Genomic DNA, 20746 nt, shown 5'->3' with positions numbered 1-20746 from the left:
CTGTCACGATGGGCGAACTGACTTTCCTTAATGCTCATATTATGATCCTTCATTGGTACCCGCGTATACCGTCAATTGATGTTATTATACCATCGGAAGTAAGATGATTTACTAAACCGCTAGACCATCAAGTCCGTTAAAATATTAATGAAATTAAATCAATGTTTGTAATTCTTTATTGTACAGACTATTTATAGAAGGATACATACGACTTAGAAAATAAATGGATACAATGGCGGACATATTCCAAAAAAAGGGATTTCCACCAGTCAACCTTTGAGTGACTGAGAGAAATTGTTGAGTGGTTGATATAGGTACAATAAATAATACGCGTCGCAAAGCAATATATAAATTAATATAGCATAGGTAATAACAATATATCTACCTATAAATTTCAAAGAAAAAAGTGGTATTTATTAGGTTGATGTTAAGAAACACGACATATAATTACAATCAACTTAATGTAAAAATAAATATAAACAATAAAGTATTACAAGGTAAAAGGTAGTAACTTGACTGTACGCTAAGCAACTAATATTAAGTACCTTGGCAACTCCAGAGGCGACGACCCCAACGCCCACTTCTGAGACGAGTTTGACGGAGATGCGAGCGCGAGGGTTAGCGCACTTGAGGTCGTAGATCAGCTCGGCGAGGTCCTCGATCGAGTAGATGTCGTGGTGCGGAGGTGGAGATATCAGACCCACGCCCGCCACTGAACATCGGGTCTTCGCTATGTCTTCTGTCACTTTGTAACCTGTCATAGCATACGTACGTATATCGTGAATATATATATCTAAACCCTGGACAATTAACACAGCGCACACTAGACCTACGATAAGCAGAGCTAATGTTATAGATACTAGACATTGATATAAATACTTTTTTTGTAAACAAATACATAATATATATGTATAGAAAACACGCAAACAATCATATTTATGAATACAAATGTTTGTAACTGAGCGAGTAATTGAACTCGCGAACATTGGAAGTAAAGTAATGAAATATGAAGAGAATAACCTGGTAACTCTCCCCCCTCTCCAGGTTTAGCGCCCTGTGCCATCTTGATCTGCAAATCGTCTGCGTGCGCTAAGTACGACGCCGTCACTCCAAACCGACCCGACGCCACTTGCTTGATGGCCGAACGTTTATTGTAGTCTGGATCCTAAATAAAAAAGCAAATAATTCAAAGTTAGATAACTACAACAAAAAAAAAACAATACCCCAGGACAATTCACACAGTGCAATCTAGTTTTAAGCTAAGCAGACCGTTTGTTATGCGTACTAGACTACTGATATAAATACATTTTTTTTTTGTAAATACATGCATACGTTACATATATAATATTTACTAGGTTAGATTTCTCGCACGGTACAAACTTTTGTATTCATGAGTATGATTGTTTGTATCGCTATAGGTGTTGTCTATGTATATTATGTATGTATTTAAACAAATCAAGGTATGTATATCAGTTCTCTAGTATTTAAAGGATGGCACTGTGTTGATTGTCAAAAAAAAATTACTGTCTCCTCGGGGTGCTTTCGAGCCGAGAATTGACAAGAAAGTCAGCTCTTATTCTTTTCGAATGAGCTTGTACATTTTTCTTCCGGGCTTAGAATTTTGAAACCCGCCCCAAGAAGCTGTCGAAACAGTTACCCGGGGATGTTGCGCCAGAAATCAATGACAGGGGCAAAGGGGCTCGCCCCGAGAGGCTTGCGCGGGGTAAATTTCCAGAACATCGTAAATTACGCAGGTTTAGTGACTGTCCTAGTATTCAAACGATTAGGAACTGGGTTCACGAGTTCGAGGAGAGTAGTTCTACGTTGCATAAACAACGATCAGGCCGACCAAGGACATGACGGACGGAAGAAAACATCGACGTAGTGTGAAAGTGGATTATTTAGTGTCAGAGCATTTTTTACGTACCTGGTTGAGGTATCGGTCTGCGTTCTCGCCGCCCTCGCCGGTGTTGGACTTGCCGTTGATGCGGTTCATGGCGATGGCCAGCGACGTGTGTGCCTCCAGAGAGATCGACCCGAATGACATCGCACCTACCATCCACAAACAGAACATTTATTGATATAATGTCTACCATTAAAAGCCTAAAAGATATAAATAAAATTAAAAAAAAAATCTACAAGTAGCTGTTACCAGCGACAAATTTTTATTAAAATATATAAAAAAAATTAAAATAAAGGTAACCTAAATCACTCATTATTATCTTAGCTATCTGCGATTGAAAGTTCACATCGGGCTGCAATTAGCAAGAGAATTTTTAAAAACATTTTCTTGAGTTAGTACTACTTACTCAAAAAAGGTTATACTTTTAACATATATTTTTTAATACATTTTCTTATAAGTATTTGAGAATAATGAAGAAGCTGACGGTTCACGCCATGAAATGTTTACCGTTTCATATACATATAAACAGTACCATAGACATCATGTTATAACGTCTGTGGGAGCATGGATACATTACCATTTCAGAGAGTGGATTTTATAATTCCCTACGCTCTAATTTCAATCTTACTCTTGATCACCATCCAACTTACACATTTTATAAAAATGGCGGATAAAATAGGCAGACGACTACTGTTTACTTTTATAAACTGAGTGCGAAACACCTATATTAATAGCTGTTAAGGTTAAAATAGAAGATGGTAAACCTTGTATAATAAATACGAGTATAATATAGTAACACGATATATATATTAATACTAGCTGTGCACAGGGTTTTACCCGCGTTAAACTTCAATAAAAAAATATAGCCTATGTGTTATTTTGATGCATAAGCTATATTACTGTAAAGTTTGATCAAAATCCGTTGAGTAGTTTTTGAGTGAAAGAGTAACAAACATCCATACTTACAAACTTTCGTATTTATAATATTAATAATATTAACTCAAATCTACATTTTATCTATTTACTGTACCTGTGGCGAATCGCTTGACGATTTCAGCGGCTGGTTCCACTTCGCTGATTGGGATCGGTTCGTCCAACTTCACCAATTCAAGTTGACCGCGCAATGTGCACGCTCGAATGGACTCTAGAGCGCTTTCCCTACGGAACAGTATTGTATAATCAATATATATAACTTTTAAACTCAAGAAATTTAATACTACAAAACCCATTTATCGAGGCTATAGGACATCACGTTACGGTCAGTAGGAGCGGAACCGCACTGATTTTTTTTTGCAAAAACGGGGTTGTATCGCGGTTGAAGGTCAGCTAGTTAAACACCAGTGGTTGAAATTAGATCATAATTAATTTAAATTATTAGTACGAACATTATTACATTATTAATTTCTATGCATGTGAGTGTGTCAAATACTCGGTAGTGTTTGTAACGTTTTTTTCCTCCACATAAACTATAAGTATCTGCGAAATTTCATACACCTCCATCCATCCAATTTTGTAAAAAGCGGTAAAAAGTTTTTGCTTCACCTATTAATATAATCATAATAATAGTCACCTGAACTTGTCGTAGGCAGAGTTTGATTTGTTGACGGCGGCCTCCTGCAGGTTGGCTATTGACATGGGATCGTTGATATGTTTCTCTCCGCCGGCACGCCAGTGATATTGACCCGGGTTTCTATACCAGAAAACAAAATATGGGATAATGTTTTTAAGATTCGTTACATGCTTATTTTATTTTTAACATTAATTTAAGTATTTGTATATATATATCTGTGCTTACCTCAAAACGAGAGAATCGTTATTGTCTCCATACGTCAATGAATGCCTGTCGAATATTTCCTTTGACAAGATTTCGAAGTTAACGCCACCTAGTTATAGAAAGCAAAGAAGTCGTTTATTAATAAAAAAAAATCCATTAATTACTAATATACAGTTGCAGCGTAATTATATAAAAAACCCATAATAAAATTAAAACAAAAATGACGTTCGTAAGTTATGCTGCCCAGATAACAGTAGTAGTTGCAATAAACAGAGACGTGCAAAGGTGACTTTTTGTTCATAAATATCATCATATATATACGTTTAATGATATTTATGATCAAGTACAGTAAAAAAGTCCTAAAAACAGCTCATTTTTAAATATGAATAAAGCTAGTTCAATGAAATTTCAATCATCAAAATATAACTTACCGATTCTTGACTGCGTTCCTTTGAAGCATTTATCAATGACATCCTCATTCAAACCTACAGCTTCGAAGATCTGCGCGCTCTTGTACGACTGGAGTGTGCTGATGCCCATCTTGGCCATGACCTTTGCCAGTCCCGTCTCTATGGCCTTCTGGTATGCGAGGTATATATCCTCGTTAGTAAGTGTAGGGTCGATGAGGTTGTCATCCCGCAGTGCGAATGCCAGCTCGAACGCTAAGTACGGGCATATTGCGTCCGCACCGTAACCTGCACGTTGAAAATGACAGTACAAAATAATTAATATTAAGTTCGTGAAAACATTAGAATATCTAGAATGTTTATGACGCAGTCTATTGTAGGATCATTTTAATTCTATTTTATGGAGTCAAAACCAAGTGACAATGTTAATTGTGGCAACTGAGTCACCTGTGAGTTAGTATAAAGCGTTTTGTATAGTGTCATTGTAGTAATGCCAAAGTACTAAACGAGCATTATAATTACATTCCCGATTTTTTTTTCGACAAATTCCTGAAAGAGTGTATCCTAATATTAACATTAGTAAACAAATAAATCAAGGAAAATTTCGTTTGTCTGTTGTGCTGTAAATACTACATGTTACAAAGTAGAAAATATAGTTTATTCTTTATTTACTGTTTCAGTTTATCAATATTATGTTCTAGTGATTGGAGCTTTTATGGACTTACCAAGCAAAACGCACATGTGGTGTACTTCCCGTGCTTCAGCGGTCTCGACAATGATGCCCACCTTCATACGTTGCCGCGTCTCGATCAGATGGTGATGTACAGCACCTGAGGATATAAATACAAAATGTCAGTATATTTGGCTCTACTGTAATAGAATACATCGTGTCACCTATAACTTTGTAGCAAACAGGAAACAAAGAAATGTCAGCAATAATCACGTCTTTTGGAGTGCGAATTTAAATATATCTCTTGTGTTAGTTACAGTATATAGTGTATGGTAGTATCGTGAGCAGTGACAGTAAGCAATCGGTATCTAGTGTATACTGCATATACAGTGTTTAATTGGTTGCCGCCGGCCGCCGCGGTGTACAGTACACAGTATGTACAGTACACAGTGTGCAGTGTACAGTACACAGTGTGCAGTGTACAGTACACAGTGTGCAGTGTACAGTACACAGTGTGCAGTGTACAGTACACAGTGTGCAGTGTACAGTACACAGTGTGCAGTGTAGAGTACCGAGCGCGAGCAGCGAGCTGACGGGCACGCGGCGCGGGCCGGCGGCGCGGTCGGACAGCACGAGCAGCTGGCAGCCGCCGGCCGCCGCGGTGTACGCTTCGCTTGCGATGCGAGTCAGTGCAGGTTCCAGTCCACCCGGACCGTCAGAGTACTCGAACGTGCAGTCCAACACCTTCGTCTGAAAACATAACATATAATTCGTTTAAAATATACAACGACAATATTTATTTACAAATATTATAAGCGCGAAACTTTGCGAGTATGGATAGATTAATGTTTGTTACTCTGTCATGCAAATATTACGGAACGGATTTTAATTAAATTTTACAGCAATATAGCTTATACGTCATAAAAACACATAGGCTATAATTAAAACAGATATTACGTAAATTGGGCGAAATAGAATGATAAATGTCAAGTAAGTGTGATACAGACGAAGTTGCGCGGGTCGTCTAGTACAATGATAACTTTCGAACAGCTAACTTACTAAGTTGGTTGAGTATGTATCTTTCGGGGCCCAGAAGTCCCATGCCTAGTAGTACGAGCTAGACCTTGAATATCTTGTCTGTTCCGGACAGTTCCTTCATCTCCCATCGTCCATCGGCGCGTCGGATACAGAGATAAACAATTTATGAAAGAACTAGTTACCTTCCAGCCGCGGTGCGTGGTGGCGATGAGTGCGGCGAGGTCGGGCAGCGTGAGCACGGGCTGCTGCAGGAACAGACGGTGCACGAAGGCGGCGCTCGGCTCCAGGATGTTGGCCGTCGGACCGATCGGACATAACAGCGACATCACTATCTTCTCTCTGCGGTGACAATACCACAACTCAAGTACTCGTTTGTAGGGCGAAAATTAACGCCTCACCACTGTAGTGTTATGTACATAATGTATTGTTTATTATAGTATGTAGGTAATGAGTATACCGATGAAATAATTGTACTATTTATTGTACATTTCTAACTTTATTTGATATTGTGCTACATGGCTTGTTAGTAACGCGTATATTCGAAGTCGTAACGTGGACTGACTTTATACTGAACTTAAATCAATGTTATAGCGTAGTTCTAATGGAAGGGTCTTTAATGGAACGTTGACAGAGATTTTACAAGTGTAGGCACGCATTCAAACCTACACTAAAATAACTGGTATACATGTAACGTTATTGACCACACATTTCAAATAAAAAATGTAAAGTTTCAACAATTATTAAAAAGAGCCATACAGAAATATCTTGTTCGTTCTTTTTGTGATGAACTTTCCATATGAACAATTTTTAAAACAGTTTTAAATCAATTTATGATTAAAAAAACATAACTGTAACTAGTCAAATGTGCTTAAAAAGTTCATATGAATAAATTATTTCTATTTTATTACTGACAGCATTCTTATAAAGTCATATAAATAGGAAATACACTCATATAATTATATTATTAAATTACGATATCAAAACATTTCATTATTTTTTAATATAAATATAGATCAGAAATACCTGAAGGGATCAATAGGAGGGTTGGTGACTTGAGCGAACAATTGCTTGAAATATTCGTACGGTAGCGGCTGGAACTGGGAGAGGCACGCAAGAGGCGCGTCATTGCCCATACTGCCCAATGCTTCTTTCCTGTAATAATGTCATAAGTGTAAGTGTTTATCTATGAATTAAATCCAAATTCAGTGAGTCCATTAGACTCAGATAGAAAGCAACCAGATCAACACAAAATATCATAGTAATGATTTGAAGATAATTAGAAGACGAGGTAGCATGATCAGTTACAACATTGTAACACAGTATTTTCGTCTCGAGTAAGTTTGCCACCATTTGTCTTAGCCAGACACATTCTGACTTAAAAGGAAATCTCCGATTTGGTTTTGATGTCACATTGATATTACAGGATATTGAGGTATGATAAATTAATCCTTGGAAATGACAATGCATGTGAGGCACTACGATACATACTGACTGTCTATGGCTATAGACGATGAATAATAATTTCCAATAACCATTCAAAATATCCCTCAAGTAAATAAAATATGGACCTAGATAGAAAAACAGGATACCATTCCTGATGTACTGAAATTAAAAAACAAAATGGCAGTAGTAAGCTATTGAATTATAGGTGCAATTAGGTCCAAATTTCCCTGAAGTAAATAAAAGTCTATACTAAATTTTGTTGTGTGTTGATCAAATAATAGGCACGGATACTTTAATTAAAATTATCTCTCAGGTAAATAAGATTCGAGCCTAGATTGTATCATGTGCGTTGAAGAAATAAATGAGGTATACGAACTTGTTCTGTATCATTGGCAGTAACAGCATGTTAATAGACTCGATGGTGTATGCGAAGAGCGCTAGTCGCTTGTCAGACAACCCGGAGATAGCGGTTTGTTGGCTGCCGTTCTGAACAGCTGTGCCGTTCTCCGACACAGATTTGTGAATATCTTCCATCGTTATCTGCATAGGAAATTATATTTTAATCCTGGACTATTCCATACACTTAATAGATTTACATTATTTTGTTTAATTCCGTTAATATTTAAACAAAATAATATAAATATATTAAGCAATGAAATGAATTTCCGCAAAATAATACCCAATTCGATAAAATATATACTCCAAGACCTGAGGCCTCAGACAAGCGAATTTATTTATAACAATCCGATAGATACCGTACGCAAAGGAAAGACCAAGATGGAGGATATGGCTGTTCCATTCTATCTTATGCGTACTGTTAACAGCTATCGATTTCTGATTTATAGATTTGATTCATACAATAATAGGCTCTCAGATGATAAGGTATAAGAGACAGTGTCGAAATATTCATCAAGACCTGAGGCCTCAGACAAGTTAATTAATCTATAACAATCCGATAGATACCGTATGCAAAGGAAAGACGAAGATGTAGGATATGGCCGTCCCATTCTAACTTATACAGTACGCATAAGATAGAACGGGACGGCTATCGATTTCTCATTGATATATTTACTTCATACAATAATAGGCTCCCTGTTAAGCTATCAGAGACAGTGGCGAAAAATTCAACAACAACAACCAAACAATAAGCCCGACTTTCAATATTTAAAGGATATTATCCTTTAAATATTGAAATTAGTGTCTTACGGCTTCTAAGATGGATACAGCTAATACGAAATTAATGAACGTTTTAATCCTGGTCATATTAGGAGATAAACCAATAAGCAAAATCAAATGAAACTGAAGTTTTGAAAGTACATTGTAGTTTTTACTTCTATATAATAAATAGCCTTTTAGTAAAATAGAAAAACAGAAAGCTTGTATTCCTAAATAATCCATTTATTTTCTTCCTTCTCTTCTCGCGCCGAAATCCATTAAAATAATAATAAATATAGCCTCGATATAAATTTGGAATATATTTTTAATTTAGAAGTTATTTTTAAAATTAAACTAGTAGTGCACAAGCGACAAAAAGCCACGTACAATCATGAATCATTCCGTTAATAAAAGCCAAGTAAAAATATATTAAATCTCGTGGAAGATTCTAGTAATTTCAAAGTCACTCACACGGCTCTAACGTTTGCACTCACCATCTGATTAAATGTTTTATGTTATCCCAACAGCGGACCATATGAAGCATAGAAAGAGAGAGTAGATGTTAGCCAATTTCACCAATGTATTTAAAATTCATTAATGTTATTAAACATATTTTTAAATTGCTATAATATAAAATATAAAATATGCGTCAATTAATTATATTATACTTTTTAATTTACTTCTCATTCTAAAAATATTTTATATATGTACTAAATTTAAATCTTCTAGGTGAGTATCTTACCAGTTATTCTAAACTGAAGTATCTAAACCTACTGGATGTTAGGGATAGTAAAGTAAGTGTTAATTTTCATATTGACTTAATAAATATGTCCAGTTTCAACAGAATACCGTAAAACAATAACGTTTTTGTGTGGGGATTGATTTTCAAATGTATTTCAAAATTATTATATAATATTCTTATAACATAAGCATAAATATATTTTGCAATAAAATACATATAAGAGTAAGTAGAACATGCATAATATATTATATAACAATGTTATTATTTTTAATTATTTCTGTTTAACTATACATATTGTATGTTTTCTATAGATTCTTTAATTATTAAATATATGTACCTGTTCGTTTAACCACTGCGAGTGCGGCCGGCTGCGAGCAATTTTTAGCTTAAGCTCTACGTCTTGTATGATCTTCTTGTCTTCTGTGTCTACTAGCAACATTCGACCAGGTTTCAGACGACTCTGCATAAAAAAAAAATAACTATAATGGTATACCATAACAAACTTTCAAAACTAATTTTAAATTAAAAATTTACATAATTAATACTTAAAATAATTGAAACTGCTGCTATATATCCTTTCCGACGACTGCATAGATTTTTTGGACGTGTTTTTTACTTTTTTATTACTGGACCAAATAAGAAAATAATTAAAATTAGTATATATACATTAACTGATATAAAAGCCTGTGTTATGCTAAGCAATTTCTTCCATTGGGTGATTGGAGAAAATAAAGATAAGAAAATCTACGTGGACTATTTATTATAAGATTTAGTTGATCATTAATTTACTGACCTTCAGTATAACTTTCTCCGGATCGACATCGTACACTCCAACTTCCGATGCCATCACTAGAACATTCTCACTGGTTACGTAGAACCGAGATGGCCGCAGGCCGTTTCTGTCTAAGATGGCACCTGAAATTTAAGATGATTTACCTTAAAGTGTTAAGTCCGCCATATGCGTCTATAATTATGTGTTAAAGTTTAAATAAATACAGAAATAATTACTAGGGAAATCAAATGAATGCAACACAATCAGTTAACTACGCCTACTGCTACCTTCTACCATCGCACGCTCGCCATCGACAGGGAATTCATCCCCACACGCTAAAACCTAAGTGATGCGGTTACAGAGGGGCTTTCTCCCGCGTAGACTTAGATTTTAGAATGAACTACCCAGAACTAATTGAGGTTTTTCAAGAAGGGTATATTAAGGTTTCTTAAGGATCGGTATCGCGCATGCGACAGCTCTGGTGTTTCAATCGTCTATAAACTACGACAATCATCAGATTGTTCGAACGCTTGTTTGCCACCATCGTAGTATAAAAAAAACTGATCTTGCTTCAGTGAGTCACTAGCATATACCGTTAACACAGACGGGTATAGGATTCTACAAAGTAGACAATAACTTACCAATATAGCGTCCATCAGTAAATGATACTAAAGCCGGTCCATCCCAGGGCTCCATAGCGGAGGAGGCCCACTGGTAATAATCGCGCTTCTCCTTCGGCATGGTTGCATCGTTCTGCCAAGCTTCTGGGACCATCGTCATCACAGCCTCCGGCAATGTGCGCTGGCCACAGTGCAGTAGAAACTCTAGCACACAGTCCGCTGAACCAGAGTCGGATAAATTCGGCTCCACAACTGGGTATAATTTCTTCAGATCTGTAAACATAGAATGCAACATTCAGCACCGTATAGCTGCAGCGTGGATTTAATGGCCGGAAGTAATATGCGACAAGAGAATGCCGTTTGAACTCAAAGGTTTATATTTCCAAATTCAAATGTTCTTGCCACTCTCCGTCTTTTGTTTTTCTTTGTAATTAATATTTTCCTAATATACGGAGAAAAATTATTGTGATTTACCCAGAATTACCTACTTTTATTTGATTTATTTTACCTACTGCTTATTTTGTGATTTTATCACTATAATAATCAACTGAGAAATCTGTAAAACTTCCCAAGAACCCCGTATCCTTGATTATATAAAAATGCCAATGTAACATACCGTCGCCAAAGAACTCGCTCTTCATAACTCCCTCGCGAGCTTTCATCAAGTTAACGTTACCTCGTAACGTATTTATTTCTCCATTGTGTGCAAGTACTCTGTAATAAATTAATATAAATATCAGACAACTAATAGGTAAAAAATAAATATTATTTTTTGTATATACATATATGTACTAGCTGTCCCACGCAACTTTGTCTGCATCTCACTTACTTGACATTTATCATTATGTTTCGCTCAATATAATAAATTATAGCCCATAGCATACTCACAAACTTTCGTATTCATAATATTTGTAACATTATCTTTAAAACGCCATTTATTGATTAGAATCAAACGAAATGTAAAAAGAATTCATTTCATTTCATTGTATTATTAATTTATTAATATTTGTACATGGAGTATTTATTAAATAAAGTAGAACATACAATAACAGGGTAATTTTTAAGAGTGTAGTATTCTAAGATTTCTTTAGTCTGTATGTTGTCCCGTATTTAACAACATAATGCAGTGAGGTGTATACCCTAGACAGAATATATGTGTATCTACTTTGTTGTTAATATTACAGTGACATGTGTGTGTGCTTTTTCCCGTAAATACAATTTTATCTATCTGTGAATACAAATGAAATGGACTTTATTACCTTAAAGGATGTGCTCTCTCCCAACTTGGAAAGGTGTTGGTTGAGAATCTGGTGTGGACCAACGCCAGATACGTGGTGAACGCTGGGTTCGTGAGATCCTTGAAGTATTCCTGCGACATACACACTGGTATATTAATATATAGATTATAACTTAATTAACAATAGTATAAATAACATTAACTAGTTAGATTTTGCTTATCTGCATACCTCTGTCTCAACCATTTCTGCTGCTAATCAGCTGGATTTCTAAGCTGTTTCAGTGAGATATGGTGATTACAGATAAATTATTATATGGTGATTACAGATTACAGATACAGGGTACTGAGCTATATATTAGTTCTCTAAAATGGCAACGGTTAGTAGATACCATGGTTGTCAAATGACGACGTCGTTCCTGTATGCAGTCAATGGTTGACGTGAGTCGTTGACATGTTAGCATAATCAGTTACGTAAACTTCTGTAGCAGCTGGTTTTGCAATCCATATTTCGGTGAGATATGGTAGTGAATCTGAGCTGTAATATCTTAGTGCTCTGAGATGGCAACGTTTAATAGATATCACGGATATGTCATATCCGTGGTACTGTTCCTGTATGTAGGCGATAGTTGCCATTTTAGACTACGCGAGTCATTGTTATCATTATAAATTACTTTAAAAAACTTACCCATAGTTGATTAGAAGTGAGTAGTCCCTTATAGACAACAGTCTTTAGCGAGAGACTGCAAATATAGAACCTGGCGCCTGGCACGACCAGCTCGTGAGAAGCGCGCTTGCGCAGCACGAACACCTGCGGACACACACGTACACCAGCTCCACATCAAATCAGACAACTAAGACGGTAAGCTAAGGGATATCTATGGGTATTTTTTTACGTTTGGACCGTCGCTCCCCGCCCCGCCTGGCCAGTGCGCGCGACAACGATCTGAAAAAAACCTTTGAAGAGTGCCTTTCCACCTAGTAGCTTTATATCTTAATCGAGTTTGAATTCGCAACATATAAACGCCGTTGCAAGTTCATACTCTACGACTTAGTATAGTTAGGATTCCTGTGGATGAAGCACGGCTCCCTCTTGGTCATTCTTACCTGGCGGGCTAGCTCCTCGTCTTCTATATCTCCGGTTACAAACACTTGACGCATAAATGGCTCCGAGTTACGAGCCACTTGACCTGAAAGCCAGCCAAAAGAGGCCATTACTAACTTCACCAAGGGGAGTAACTATAACTAATTAAATAATAACACTTTAATCTAATTAAAAGGTACAATTATCCTAGAATAGTATGCTGGTGTAAATGTAACAAATCCACGATAATAAAACGTCATAAATGCATGAGAAATAAAACGTTCTACGAAATTATATAATTAATATTGGCAAGCAATAACAGCATTTATGACAGTTTGAAATAAAAATGAATTTCATTTCTTAAAATTTTGAATAAACTTCATTCTATAATAGAACCAAATAACTTATATTTAAGGTCCTTAATTATAATGTTTAGCTTAAGATTCATACATAGAAATAAATTATAACAATTATACTGAGAAAAACAATTAACATAGTGTAACATAATTGTTTATTGAATGGCAACAATTGGAATGTTAATGAATCTCAAGTTAATTACAATATAATTGTCAATTAATTATTGTTAATTAATTTACTGTATGACATTTGCATTTGATTGGACCATACGATTGAGAGATAATAATTCTAAATACCATTTTTCTTATTCGTTCTAACAACATGTTTGTATAACTATTACTTTATTACGTTCTTATATTTAGAATTATTTACATTTAATTAATTTATTGAATTGAATTATTACTCTAATCGTAATCGTCTTTTAGATGTCGACCATAATATTCGTTTAAAGTTTAAATTTCAGAGTTAAAATTTTATAAAAAATAATGTACTAAAAATAATAATTATATATACGTTAAATACGAATATGATAGTTCGAACATTGGTACTTAGACACGTTAAATTCACTTATACATCGCTCCAAAATATGTACCATTTAACCGATTTTAAAAACGAGAGACAAATTTTCGCTATTTGTGAATATTATATTTCATTTCGAGTAGTTATTCAGTTTTTTATTACTGCCATTATGAAAGAAGAGGTTTGTAATTAGACTAAACTTTTTTGTTTGTTATGTTAAATTTTGAACCGATTTTGATAATTATTTTTTTAATTCAATAATATCAAGAGATGATTCCAATCTTCAGATTATTAACTTATTATACTTTACTTTTTACAAGAAAAAAATTTGAAAATATTTACGGACCATATTGAATATCATACGTTGAAGAGCGTTTACTTTTGTTTTAATCACCATATATATCCCACATCACCTTTAAGAGAGATTGAAGTCGGTTGGACCAATAAAATTTATAACAAACAATAATGCACTATATGAGTTAACCTACACTCAGGGCAATATTCAAGTTGGTTAATAGATAAAAAGATGTTTTTACTCCCGATTACATGCCATATAAGTTAAAACATGGTTGCAGTTACTTTTTTATAAAACAAATTCGTATTTAACATTAATAAAATATTGTATAAAAATATATGAGTTATCATACGTTGGAGACGAGAAACAAGTGAGTTCATCGCACTGTACCTTCAGAGGTTAAATTGGACAAACCAGGTGGTCAAGCATCGCATGACCGCGTCGAGCCATCGATTCGAACAAGTCTCTACTACGTGTACAACCTGCAATGATAGTCGCAAACATATCGCAACACCGTCACTGTCCTTATGCAGAAAGCGAGAGAATAGCATGACAACTTCATAATGAGGTACTGGATCTGACACTGAGTATGAACCATTGAATGTAATGTAACGTAAGAGAGTTTACAACGTAACGTCAGCCACGTCTTTACCACAAATACTCCTACTTATCTTATTTAATAAACAATATATATATATTTTTTTTAATTAAAAACATAATAGTATAATGAATAAACATTGTTTGATTTGTTTAAATATCATTAAAATGAAAAAAGTATTGTATTATTTAATTTTTTATAAAATGTTATTTAAGTAAATATCAAATAAGACAAGTAATAAATAAAGATTATAGGTACCTGTCAACGATATTCATATAATAAAAAAACGTTACGTTACGCCCCATAATAAATTATGCACTAAAAAATACCCGTTTTTTTGTTGGATAATTTAATATGGGACAAATACTGGAGAAAACCCAATTGCAAAAAGAATAATTGAAATATCTTTAGTTAAGGAAAGATGCGTTATTTGATATACAGAATAAAAATACCGTCCAATTGAGGCCTCCACATGTTGGTACTCAGTTAAAAAGTGCATTTTTATCAAAAGCACTAAAACAACGTGATTTTTATTCACATATAAAAGAAAGTTTGACATGCGAGAACTTAACAAGAAAAAATTATAGTAGTTGGAAGATGTAGTCATAAATTTATTGTAGTTAATTATTTAAGGCAAAATATCTACGTATAATTTTTATCGAATATTTATAAATATCTAATAATAATAATATACCGTCACGACTTGTGTTCCAGATGGAGTAGTCAGAGCCATTGACAACATTCGTATGTTGATAATCCTGATGAATGCAACACTGAACTTCAAGATATAAAATTTGACAGGTACTTGCAAACGATGTCAATTTTTACAGTGTAAACTCCCTTAACTGTATATAACTCTGATTTTTGTATGTGGAACATAAAAATCAAACAGGGTTGCCACAAATGTATAATATAACAGTATATAAATTTGTATTAAAATTTAACTTAAAAGTGAACAAATAATTGAAATAGCAAGCTTTTATTTTAATTTTAATGTTTTTATAAACAAAATCACGATTACTTAGAAAATGAACAACTCATATTAGATTTTGTTCTAAATTAGTCAAATAAAAGCTTGTACAGTTAAATAATCAGAAAATTAACTATATAAAGACCTTAGAGCATTTATAAATGATAGTTATTATAATCATAGAGTCTATATGTACAGTCAATTACAGTAATAAAAAAAAAGATTGTTTGTTTTATGTCACTCGTGATACTTTTTGATCATATCAAAATTAAACTTAACTATCTTTCTTTACAAAAAGTAAGTTATGCAGATTATATCATTTCTGTATAACACGTTACGGATGTTGCGTCAAAATACAGACAAATAGAATTATACTAACAGTACCACGTGTAAATGCTCTAAGATAAAAAAAAATAGACATACATAAATACATAAATATGCCTTATATATAATAAATTCAGTAGGATACTAAAATCAAAACAGACGTCATAACATCATTACAATCCAAAATAACAAAATAAATTATTCAAATTGGAGAGTTTTACGTTCTGAACATGTAGTTTTCTTTTTCGAAATAAATCTGTATTTACCAATTGCAATGTGGCAACCCTATTAGCAGTTAGAATGATTCAGTCCAGCCCCTACATGCAATGAACCGATCCTACAACTAAATTTGCGTCATCACAAACTTAAAAGTTTCTTCCAACTTACCGATGGTAGAGTTGTTGGTGGGGACCGTTCTCCAGCAGAGGACTCTAAGTCCAATGCTTTCTGATAACTCTTGAAACTTTTTCTCGATCTCCTGATGGTGGAGCTTGTCCAAAAAGAAGATTCCGGTGGCGTAACGGCCAAAATCCGGCAAATCTATTTGATGAGTGTCTCTGTAAGAAAAGAAATATATGACATAAAAAAAAAATCACGTTTATAATAGAGTTATTCAACTAGCAGGAATAGTATGTACTTTAGCTAAACTAAGGGATCAATGTATTCAATTCCATATGAATATATAGCAATGCTGGATATACTCTTACATAATAGACAGTACACTATAAAAATTACATCTTATATTATTTGTTCTATACACCCGTATAGAACAAAAACTATAGAAATAAATAATATTTATGTTGTCTTCAACCCCCAATGAAATTGTATGTAATGTAAATTAAACTTACTGTGGTTATCTGCTTCAAGATATATCGCAAACCAATATTGATGCGGAGTGTTTTATTTGAAAGCTGATGTGATCAAGACAGCACTTAGGTATAGCTTATGAAGATCTGTTCAGACCTTTGTTATGATCAAGGGAAATCGTACTATTTATAAAAAGTCGCTAAAATATCTTCGTTACTAGTTCAGAGTTACCGAATTATTAGTTTTCAAAAATATTAATTTAATTTTAGAAATTTCCCATCCAGTATATACAGTACAAACTAAAGCATATTCTCCATAGTGTTATATAAGCATAACATTCTCACAATGTGGAAATTATACGATGAGTAACAAATAATACAATATACGCAACAATTGGAACTTTTCTTATATGAACAAATATAGTTTTCTTTGCATAATATCAAAGACAAAGCCATTCTAATGTTAAGGTAAACATATTTATCAGTTTAGTAAACATAAAAAGATTTCTATTTAATTTCGTCAGTTTACCCAAGTAATATTTTAATCTATTCAAACCTCTAATGTTTAATTCTGTACAATTAACCTAAAATGATACGAGTTGTCAATATTTTATTGTAATAAAACCGTCATATATTCGGCTCATGAAATATAAACCGCATAAAGGTCAGACAGGTACGCATTGCACGCAAACGAGTTAAATGCGCGCGCAGTGACGTCACAAATCAAACACACTATTGACCAACACAGACTCCCACGAGATCACACCGCGGCAGATGTGTTCAAAACGGGAGGAGACCTAGACACTCTGTCTGCGTATGCTTCCTATTATCCAATTTTAAGCGAAGAAGGTTCTGAATCTTGCTAATATTATCGCGGAAACTTGTAAGTGACGGATGGATGTTTCTTTGATGCAAAAACTACTAACCGGATTTTGATGAAACTTTACAGCAACAGAGCTTATACATCACAATAAAACATAGACTACATAATTTAAAAAGATATTATGTAGTTAGACGAAATATAAGTGTCAAGTATGATGCAGACGAAGTAGCGCGAATCAGCTATTACTTTATATATATATAAAATGACAAACAAGCTAACGGTCTTAAGCTAACCTGATGGTAAGTGGGAGCCATGTCTTCTATACACGAACAGTACCTCATTACATCATCATAAGTCACCTGTGACTCCCATGCGTTACCAAATCGAAGGACTACGAATTTCACTGGCTTGAGTAATTCTAGTTCTGTGTATTTTCTTATTATAGGTTTCGACGGTTAATTCTTTTGTTGATGCTGTATCATATTTTTACTCGTTGTTTTAATGGTCTATGCTTCTGGAAGATGACAATTAATTACCCTAAATGGGTAATCAAATGTCATATCATGAAAACTCACTATTATTATATACATATATAACACCTACGTCAGATTAAGTCCACAGGTAATAATGTCAGCAGAATTTGAGCTGCAACTGAAGTACTTCACAGAATGCGGGCGTAGTGGACTACGGTCCGTAGAATGCGCGTATAATCGACGGCGTTTAGAAGAATGCAGGCGTAGTACACTGAGCTTCGTAGAATGCGCGTGTATCTGATCGATTCGTTGGCTGTCGGATACAAACTTACGGGTGCATTCTACAGAACACATTTTTTACTGAATAATATTTTTTACCATTTACATAGCACTTATTTTTAATTTTAACTTATTTTTAGTTTATGCTATTTATTTCGATATACATATATATAATGATTTACGCGTAACCGTCAGTACATCTTTGGAATAATACTTTAATATCTTTTTAATTATGTGCCTACGTAAAAAATAATAAAATTAAAAACAAAACAATTGGAAAAGATGATAACACTAATAGCTACCCATATTTAATTCTACGAAGTATTTTAGCAAACATGCCATTAGGGGAGTAATTGGAAAACGCCATATACAAATTTCTAAACAATTTAGTTGGGTGGAGAGTATAGAACGTGGAGTGGAAAATTTCGATAAGAAATGACATGAGTACGAAAACAATTTTGCAAATTATGTAAACAAGAGTTCTATTTATAGGGAAGTGAGTAGCTAAGTAAACCACTTAGAACTTCCACTTTCTTTAGGATTCACATTTTTTTCTGGATATTAAATTTAAAAAAAAGAAGGAAAATTATTTATTAGGCGCATGCCACTGATACTTTACAATGAATTAAGAGTAAAAATTGATAAATTTTAATTATTTTTTCCTCGAAAATCAAGACTCCTATCATGAATTTATAAAAAAAACAATCATCAAAATATAAAAATTACAATAAAATATGTTATCGATTCATACTCTAAATTGAACATTTTTGTTTACACTTCAATATAGAGTCTAAAACAGCTTAATATTACATCATGTATATTTGCTATATGTCTGTTCATTGCATAATAAATTATGACAATAACGTCTGAATCTAATATTAATTTAAAATGGCGCCTATCAGAATTGTCAACAACTGTTATGATAATGTTAGGTAAAAATAATACACATCCGCGTCTGGTATTACCGGTGGGGTAGTAAGAGACTGTCAATGACGTGAACGATAAATGCAACTTGCTCATATTTTGCTTTTATATATAACTATATATTAATGAAATGTGAATCAGAACGCAAATTTAGCATCGACTCTCACGTTAGTTTCAATTTCAGTCGTTGCTATATAAAATGATTGGTAACACACAAAATTTCTAGGTGTAGGCCACATTAAAACTCACGACCTTCTAGGGTTTATAAATCTATAAGCTTCGACGCTCTCACTATGCAGATATCTACAAAAATAGATACTAGACGGCAAGCGACATAGTTCTATAAAATATAGACTAGACTACAGACGGATCAATATTAATAATGTGATGTAACAGTAAGATAGCTTCGCCTTGGTTATTTTTGCTAAAAATGTGGTTTGCGAAGTTCTATGCTTACTCCTCGTAAACAAATGCAACGCATCAATCATATGTATTGTATACATAGTAATATTGTAGCGCAGTAATAAAATATACGATGTAGTGACAGCATATTAAAAATTAATCATGCATAGAATATAAACAGTGCAACGATATACTTATCTCTTGCACCTGGTAGTCATTATACAAGTGATGTTCATTCGGACTTTGACACTACTGTAGGTCAATTGTAAGATTTAAACACAGTTATTAATAAAAGACCTTCACTACTGTTATTTCAGACAGGGTAGTCAGAGGTGTTAACTGGCGTCGCCGTGGTGAAGGCAAGTTGACACATTTTGATAAGTATATTTAAATTCAACGCGACGGGAAAGGTAGGAGGGGCTGTCACAGGATCGCGGATTAGTTTCTTATTGATTTATCCATCACTGGAGAATTAGACATTCAAATTAGACGCAAATATGATATATAATGGACTGTTTCAATTCATGACCTTTGGGATCTCAGTTGGTATGTGTGTGTTTACATAGTTTAATGCTCTTGTTGATGCATTTTGTAGTTTATCAAATAGAATAGACTAAACAATGCAAGATAAGCAACGAGACAATACATAAAAATACGAAAGAATCACTTTATTATCGTCAATTTTATAGGAGCAAATTACTAAGATGTTAGTTCTAAGGAACCTGCAATGACGACGGTTAAATCATATAAAAAAAAAACAAAAGAAGAATTTAGATGTTTTGTATGCCTCATTAAAAATCATAAGACTAATATTTTTATGTAAAACCATTGTATATGGCTCCAATATAATAGGACGTGTCTCATCTACTCATATCCTATGCCAAAAATGGCCACTAGGGAATCACAACAGATATATCAGTAGATATAACAGATGTAAATGTTGAAATAAAATTTCATATCATATCGCTAATAGGAAACAATGTCTCTTAGTGGGAGAGACCCGTCCCCAGCAAATGTTGATAAAATGGTAATCATGATTTATTTTGATGGATGGCTGTATGGAGGGCACCAAGTTTATCAAGCGACTGGACAAATAGGGTTGTCAACTATAACTAATACTCTACGTATTCAACA

General features: G+C 34.0%; 1 protein-coding gene across 1 annotated transcript in view; it reads right to left on the bottom strand.

Annotated features, from left to right (window-relative positions):
• LOC131846961 (uncharacterized) overlaps positions 1-20746 on the bottom strand; it is a 58225-nt gene that overhangs the window by 17352 nt on the left and 20127 nt on the right. The window contains exons 4-23 of the mRNA XM_059196377.1: positions 16293-16462; positions 12866-12948; positions 12447-12569; positions 11784-11893; positions 11141-11238; positions 10546-10797; positions 9926-10047; positions 9470-9592; positions 7612-7775; positions 6816-6944; positions 5975-6131; positions 5327-5504; positions 4810-4914; positions 4109-4372; positions 3699-3786; positions 3474-3593; positions 2934-3061; positions 1928-2052; positions 1021-1165; positions 546-754 (exon numbers count right to left, since the gene is read on the bottom strand). Of these exons, the coding sequence (XP_059052360.1) occupies positions 546-754; positions 1021-1165; positions 1928-2052; positions 2934-3061; positions 3474-3593; positions 3699-3786; positions 4109-4372; positions 4810-4914; positions 5327-5504; positions 5975-6131; positions 6816-6944; positions 7612-7775; positions 9470-9592; positions 9926-10047; positions 10546-10797; positions 11141-11238; positions 11784-11893; positions 12447-12569; positions 12866-12948; positions 16293-16462 (2893 nt within the window). The remainder of the gene's footprint in view (positions 1-545; positions 755-1020; positions 1166-1927; positions 2053-2933; positions 3062-3473; positions 3594-3698; positions 3787-4108; positions 4373-4809; positions 4915-5326; positions 5505-5974; positions 6132-6815; positions 6945-7611; positions 7776-9469; positions 9593-9925; positions 10048-10545; positions 10798-11140; positions 11239-11783; positions 11894-12446; positions 12570-12865; positions 12949-16292; positions 16463-20746) is intronic.

This window comes from Achroia grisella, unplaced genomic scaffold (assembly GCF_030625045.1).
Source record: "Achroia grisella isolate CSIRO2021 unplaced genomic scaffold, CSIRO_AGI_Agris_v1 utg515, whole genome shotgun sequence".
Lineage (NCBI taxonomy): Eukaryota > Metazoa > Arthropoda > Insecta > Lepidoptera > Pyralidae > Achroia > Achroia grisella.
The sequence above is the reverse complement of the archived record's forward strand: the minus strand, read 5'-3'. Positions and strand labels throughout refer to the sequence as shown.